The 6,749-nt window shown below is 49.4% G+C and overlaps 1 protein-coding gene across 1 annotated transcript; it reads left to right on the top strand.

Moving 5' to 3' along the window:
- The first annotated feature begins 2,551 nt into the window (after window positions 1-2,551).
- On the top strand, window positions 2,552-6,269 carry LOC136966431 (cysteine/serine-rich nuclear protein 3-like). The gene is made up of 4 exons (XM_067260939.1): window positions 2,552-2,702; window positions 3,065-3,324; window positions 4,187-4,483; window positions 5,205-6,269. Exons 1-4 carry the CDS (start codon window positions 2,552-2,554, stop codon window positions 6,267-6,269), a joined length of 1,773 nt encoding a protein of 590 aa, XP_067117040.1.
- The last annotated feature ends 480 nt before the right edge of the window (window positions 6,270-6,749 follow it).

Genomic DNA, 6,749 nt, shown 5'->3' with positions numbered 1-6,749 from the left:
GAGGGAGGGAGGGAGGGAGGGAGGGAGGGAGGGAGGGAGGGAGGGAGGGAGGGAGGGAGAGAGGAAAGAAAGAGGAAAAAGAGAGAGGGAGAGAGCAGACTGCAAAAACGCCAGATAAAAAGGCAGTGAGAGGAGAGTGTGGGGGGAGGGGGGAGTAGGGAGGGAGTGTGAGAGAGAGGGAGGTGGTGAGTGTGTGTGTGTGTGTGTGTGCTTGTCTGTGGAAGGGAGAGCGAGCAAGGGAGAGAGAGGCTCTCAGTTCTAAACAATAGAGCAGGACGAGACAGCAGAGAGAGGCTGGCTGGATCCACATCTCTGCTGAGCCCAGAGAGAGGCAGGCTGGATCCACATCTCTGCTGAGCCCAGAGAGAGGCAGGCTGGATCCACATCTCTGCTGAGCCCAGAGAGAGGCAGGCTCGCAGTCCTAGCTGCCAGCCCCACACACCAGGGGCTCTGCCCTAAGAGACCGCTCAGACCACAACTGACAGACTGAGGTACTTCCTGTTTCAACCTCGAGGAGCAGAACGTCTGCAGGTCAGTGGTGGTTGTGTCACTGGGGGCGTTTCTGTGTGTGGCGGGGTTATTAAGTTACCTGGACACCTTGCGAATTTACGATTGATAATTAGATTATCCTATAGCCTTATGTAAACGCTGTGCTTATTGTATTACAGTATAGGGCGATGTTAGGGAAATATATTTTGGATGTATGTGTGTGTGTGTGTATATACAGTCAATGTGTGTGTTGGGGGAACTCAGCGAGAGCTAGGAGTGTGTGCTGTAGACAGGGTAACCCTCTGATAGGATCTATGCGTGGTGTTAACTCTTTGTTTCCTCTGCTCTCGAGGATAGTACTGCAAGACTGGGCCAGGGTACAGAATCTCCTGCATCTCTCTGTTTCTACTGGAAAGGAGAGGGCAGAGAGAGGGAGGAGGGAGAGAGACAGCAGAGCGACAGCAGAGCGACAGCAGAGAGGAGGGAGAGAGGGATTTTGCTGGGACAGGAAGTCACAGAGGATAAGACATGAAAAATTAAGCAGGGAAAACAGAGAGAGAAGGATGGAGAGAGAGAGAGGGATGGAGAGGAGAGGATGGGAGAGAGGGAAAGAGAGAGAAACAAAGATATATGGATAATGTAAAGAGAAAGAGAGGAACAAGGTAGAGAGAAGAAGAGAGGAGAGAGAGAGACAGGGGAGAGAAAGACAGAGAAAGAGAGTGACAGAGAGAGGGGAGAGAGATACATAAGGGAGGAAAGAGAGAGGGGAGAGAGAGAGACAGAGGGACTGTTCTGCTGCATGATGTCATTTAGTTTCATACAGTCTCAGTTCACATCAGGACAACCCTCCTGCTTCTGATGCTGTTGAACGGCAGTTACAGTTTACACTTGATTCATTCACCAGACTGATTTACCCTAAACCTCCCCACAGACAGACCACTGGTCACTGCTCCTCAGGGCTTGGGAGAGTCAGCCCCCTGGTCAAGCCAGCGTCCTCCTGATACAGCTCAACCACACAGTTTTCTATTTGGCCTTCGGGGAAGTTCCAGTCTGTATGTTTAGATCTCTAATATCCAAACAACACAGGCAGGGCTGGTTTACTGAACATTTTAGATTTTCTGCATTTGCCGAACGCATCTCCATAGTAACCGTACCAAGGACACCTGGTATCAGAGGAAGCAGAGCAGTGCATTGTGGGTGTTGTAGGAATATAGATGTGCAGCGCTCCAACGGTGAGTGCAGGAGAATCATACACATATCCACACCCAGGGTTGTCAGGCCAGTGTAAGGAGGGATTAGCAAGCTACTAATGAAGGAGACTTTGTTAGGGTTTTGTTTTGTCTTGTTGTTAACCCTCTCCCTAAATGGTTTGGGGAAGTATATCTCTGAAGAGAATCTGGCCACAACCTCAAAGTCATGGTTTAACTGTACGTATCCAATCCTCAATCTTCTGTTGAATAGCACAGTTTAAGTTTAAGCTATCATTAGCATTCAAGGTACCATGTAAAAGACCTTCAAAATTAATTGTGACGGTTAGCTTACCATCTGTCTGTCGCCTCTCTCTCTCACACACACACACACACGCAAAGCAAATATACTGTGAAAACAAGTCATTTTTTTTCCCTTGTTTTTCTACAGGTTCTTTTGATGCAGCCAAATGTCAAAACATATGAGTGTGTGTGCGTGTGTGTAGGTGTTGGGGGGGGGGGGGCGTGATTCTGAAACATCTGTTCTTTTCATTAAATCAAACTCTCTACGAATGTGGACACACACTCGATTTTATACTGTATGTGCATCGGTGCATTGGTGTAATGTTATATTACAGCCATAACCTATCATACTTTCTACTGTTCATATAAAATATATAGTTTTATATAAATTCGAATAAACAAAGGATTTATTTGAATGATATACAGACAGACAGACAGACAGATAGACAGATACACACACACACACTACCTCCTGTTTCTCAGCACATGGGCCTGTGCGCTCCCCCAGCCAGAGGCTCCTGTCTTCCTGACATCTGTGTCGTCGTAGGGCTGACGGTGGGCGGAGCTTGGAGATGACTGGCATACTGAAGAGGAAATTCGAGGCGGTGGAAGGCCCCTCCCCCTGTCTGTCTCTGCCTGGGGTTGATGACGAGGTGTCAGGGGGCAGCGACAGCGGAAACAGCAGCGACAGTGTGAACCCTGGACCCTCTGGCCCCCTCTCGGGTGAGTTAGACCCTCTGGCCCCTCCCCTCTCGGGTGAGATAGACCCTCTGGCCCCTCCCCTCTCGGGTGAGATAGACCCTCTGGCCCCTCCCCTCTCGGGTGAGATAGACCCTCTGGCCCCTCCCCTCTCAGGTAAGTTAGACCCTCTGGCCCCCTCTCAGACTAGACAACCACGTCTGTCTGTCTCTCTCTGTTATCCATCTCTCTTGTTTCTCTTCTTCTCGTTCTGTCTGTTTCTCTGTCTCATTCTGGGGGACTTTCCCCATCCTCTTCCCCCCTTCCTCTTCCCCTCATTTCCCCCCTAACCCTCCCCCTGTCCCTCCCCGTCCCCTCCCCCTGTCCCTCCCCGTCCCCTCCCCCAGCCTCGTCCTCTCTGAGGAGGGAGAAGCGGATGCGAGGGCGCTGCGTGCGTTTCGAGGGCGTGACGGTGTTCTACTTCCTCCGGCGGCAGGGCTTCACCAGCGTGCCCACGCAGGGGGGCAGCACGCTGGGCATGTCCACGCGGCACAGCTGGGTCAGGCGCTACAGCCTGGGGGAGTTCGCCTTGGAGCAGGAGAGGAGCCACAGGGACCTGCTGAGGGAACACCTCAAGCAGGAGAAACTCAACTCCATCAGGCTGAAGGTGAGTGGTGTCGGGCCGCCAGGGAGGGGGCCATGTGTGTGTGTGTGTGTGTGTGTGTGTGGTGTATTACAATGTGTGTGTGGTTTATTTGAATGTGTGTGGTGTGTGTGTGTGTGTGTCTGCCGGGGAAGAGCTGGAGTCCTGCAATGTTCATCCATGTCGGGGTCATGACCTTTCCTGCCTTATACCCTTTTATAAGAAAAAAAATTAAGTTCATGACATTGATGAATGATTATACAGATTAATACAATAAAAAAAAATATATTAAATAAATTATTTTTTAGAGGCTAGCCACCAAACCCCTCTCCAGTTCTGTGAATGTTTAACAGCAGTCAGGGACCCACTGTAGCTGCAGTGTTATACTATGCGTTTTATGAATAATTTATATAAGTGCTATTAAGAGGCTTCAATTTAGCTGCCTGTCCTTTTCCTGCTGCCCAAATTGCAGAAGAAGGTAGCCCGTGGCAACCCAGCCATATTTTCAGACACCGACCAGACTTCAGCCAGAAGACACACTTATGTGGAATGGTTCAACATCATAATCATCCACTTTTTTCACACACAGTGAAAGGAAACGAGAGAGGAACAGAGAAGATTAAAGCAGAGCAGAGTACAATAGAGTACAGCAGAGTCCTCATCAAGTACTCGTCAATGATGCCACAGTTTTTTTACCTTTCAAAACCTTTTGAAAAATATATTTGTTCAACCTTTCAGAACTTTTTTTCCAAAACCTTTTTCAAAATATTTTTTCAACCTTTCAAAAGTTCTTTCAAAAAGTCCCAGATTCCCCTGCTTATCAGCACCCGTACCTAACCCGATAACGCTCTGATCTGACCTTCAACCTTTCACCCCTGACCCCCAGCTCACCAAGAACAACACGGTCTCCTCGGAGCAGGCCGAGTCCCTGACGCTGGACGACATCTCGGAGGAGGACATCGACCTGGACAACACGGAGGTGGATGATTACTTCTTCCTGCAGCCTCTGACCACCAGGAGGCGCCGCGCGCTGCTGAGGGCATCGGGGGTGCGCCGCATCGACGTGGAGGAGAAGCAGGACCTCCGGGCCCTCCGCGTCTCCAGGGAGGAGTGCGGCTGTGACTGCAGGGGGCGCTGTGACCCCCGCACCTGCGCTTGCAGCCTGGCCGGCATCAAGTGCCAGGTAAATGGAGCAGTGGTGAGAGCCGTCCAGTACTTCCATATATCTCTGTGTGTGTGGGTTGTGTGGGGTGTGTAGTGTGTGTGTGTGGTGTGAGGTGTGTGGTGTGCAGAAGTGTTCTAACATGAGTTAGGCATGCAGTGTCTATCTGTGTCTGTGTTATAACGTAGTAATGAGTAGTTAATCATTGTTCTGCACGATGTCTGGCTAGTTATAATGTGTATTATAACACGTGTTAGTGATATATAGCTGTCTTATAACATATACTAGGGATGTATAGCTGTGTTATAACACGTGTTGGTGATGTATAGCTGTGTTATAACACGTGCTGTTGATGTATAGCTGTGTTATAACACATGCTAGTGATGTATAGCTGTGTTATAACACGTGCTAGTGATGTATAGCTGTGTTATAACACGTGCTGGTGATGTATAGCTGTGTTATAACACATGCTAGTGATGTATAGCTGTGTTATAACACGTGCTAGTGATGTATAGCTGTGTTATAACACGTGCTAGTGATGTATAGCTGTGTTATAACACGTGCTGGTGATGTATAGCTGTGTTATAACACGTGTTAGTGATGTATAGCTGTGTTATAACACGTGTTAGTGATGTATAGCTGTGTTATAACACGTGCTAGTGATGTATAGCTGTGTTATAACACGTGCTAGTGATGTACACGGCAGCTGCGTGTTCTAACGTGTGGTGTTTGGCATGTGCAGGTGGACCGCATGTCGTTTCCCTGCGGCTGCAGTAAGGAGGGCTGCAGCAACGCCACGGGCAGGGTGGAGTTCAACCCGGTCCGCGTGCGCACGCACTTCCTGCACACCATCATGAAGCTGCAGCTGGAGAGCAGCATCGAGCTGCAGCACCAGCCGGCCGCGCCACAGACGCCCAACGGCAACGGTTACCACGGAGACCCCGCCTCCGCTCAGCGCAGCCTGCAGTACCATCTGACGGACGTGGCGCCGCGGAATCCCATAATGCACCTGCAGACCGCCAACGAGACGGACCAGCACATGGAGGAGGAGGAGGAAGAGGATGATGATGATAATGACGAGGAGGATGATGAAGAGGAGTATGAGGATGATGATGATGAGGACGGCAGCAGTTTATGCAGCGGTCTTTCAGACTGCAGCACCCACAGCCTTGAAACAAGCGAGGAAGAGGAGGGAGATGAGGAAGAGGAGGAGAACTGGGAGGGTTCAGATGAAGGTTCCACTGTTCCCCCGGTCTCTCACACAGAAGTGGTTCCTCTCTCCTCTGTGTTAGGATTCTCTAGAAACACACTCTCCAACTACACCACCGTCAAGTCTTACTACCACCCAAGTACAGAGTATTATCACATGGCCAGTTCTATAAGAGCCCCACCCCCCGCAAACCCCCATAGTGAAACCACCTCCCTCCCCAGCCTAGAGAGAGACACACTCACAACAGTCGAGGAGCAGCCCCACCTCTCCGCCAAGCCACCACACACAGACCTCCACCCTCAGCCTGGTGGACAAAATGGCTGCCACCACGGAGGACATGACTCAGTAGAGCCCACAGACACCGCAAGCTCCTCCTCCACCTGGGAGGGCAACACTGCCCCCTGTGGCGAGACTGTGGAAATGCATCAACAGACACGCACTCAGAACCACTGGAGCAGGAAGGAGCTTCCTGGACGCTCGGCTGCTGAGAGTGAAGCAGAGGGGTCCTTAACCAGTAAGGCAGAGGTGTCCACCCTGCCTGACCAAAATAGCTGCAGTGTTTTAGGTAAAGGTACTACAGAAAACACACTTGGGTAGGAGAGAATATTTCGGACGCTTCTGTTAAATTGTCGGTTCAGTAAGTCAAGATATCAGGAATGTATGAGCATGTCAGCTAAAATACTTTAGTTACAGATTGACTGGCACCCTATACGTAAACTTGAGGATGATCTTTCCAAGTGAGTTTAATGGTGGAAGATGTATGTGAAGAAACTACTGTAATTTAGGTTTGTTAAATTGCTACTGTAATTAGTTTTCTGAGGTGACGGTTGTCTCTCTGCACAAACAGTTCCCTTGATTTAGCTGGGTAAGTAGTATTAAACATGGCTGTGAGTATGCTGATGTTAGACAACCTATTGTCTCAAAGAATTATTCTATTTTATTCAAAATGAGTAAAATCGATGGGTCACTTTTATAATGGACATTTCTAAACCATATATTGCTGCAAATGTTTCTATGTGATTCTAAATAGTTTAATATTGGTAGCATGTTGAATTTGGCAGTGGCACGAATGACAAA

Source organism: Osmerus mordax, chromosome 22, assembly GCF_038355195.1.
Source record: "Osmerus mordax isolate fOsmMor3 chromosome 22, fOsmMor3.pri, whole genome shotgun sequence".
Taxonomy (NCBI): domain Eukaryota; kingdom Metazoa; phylum Chordata; class Actinopteri; order Osmeriformes; family Osmeridae; genus Osmerus; species Osmerus mordax.
This window is presented reverse-complemented; position numbering and strand designations above follow the sequence as displayed.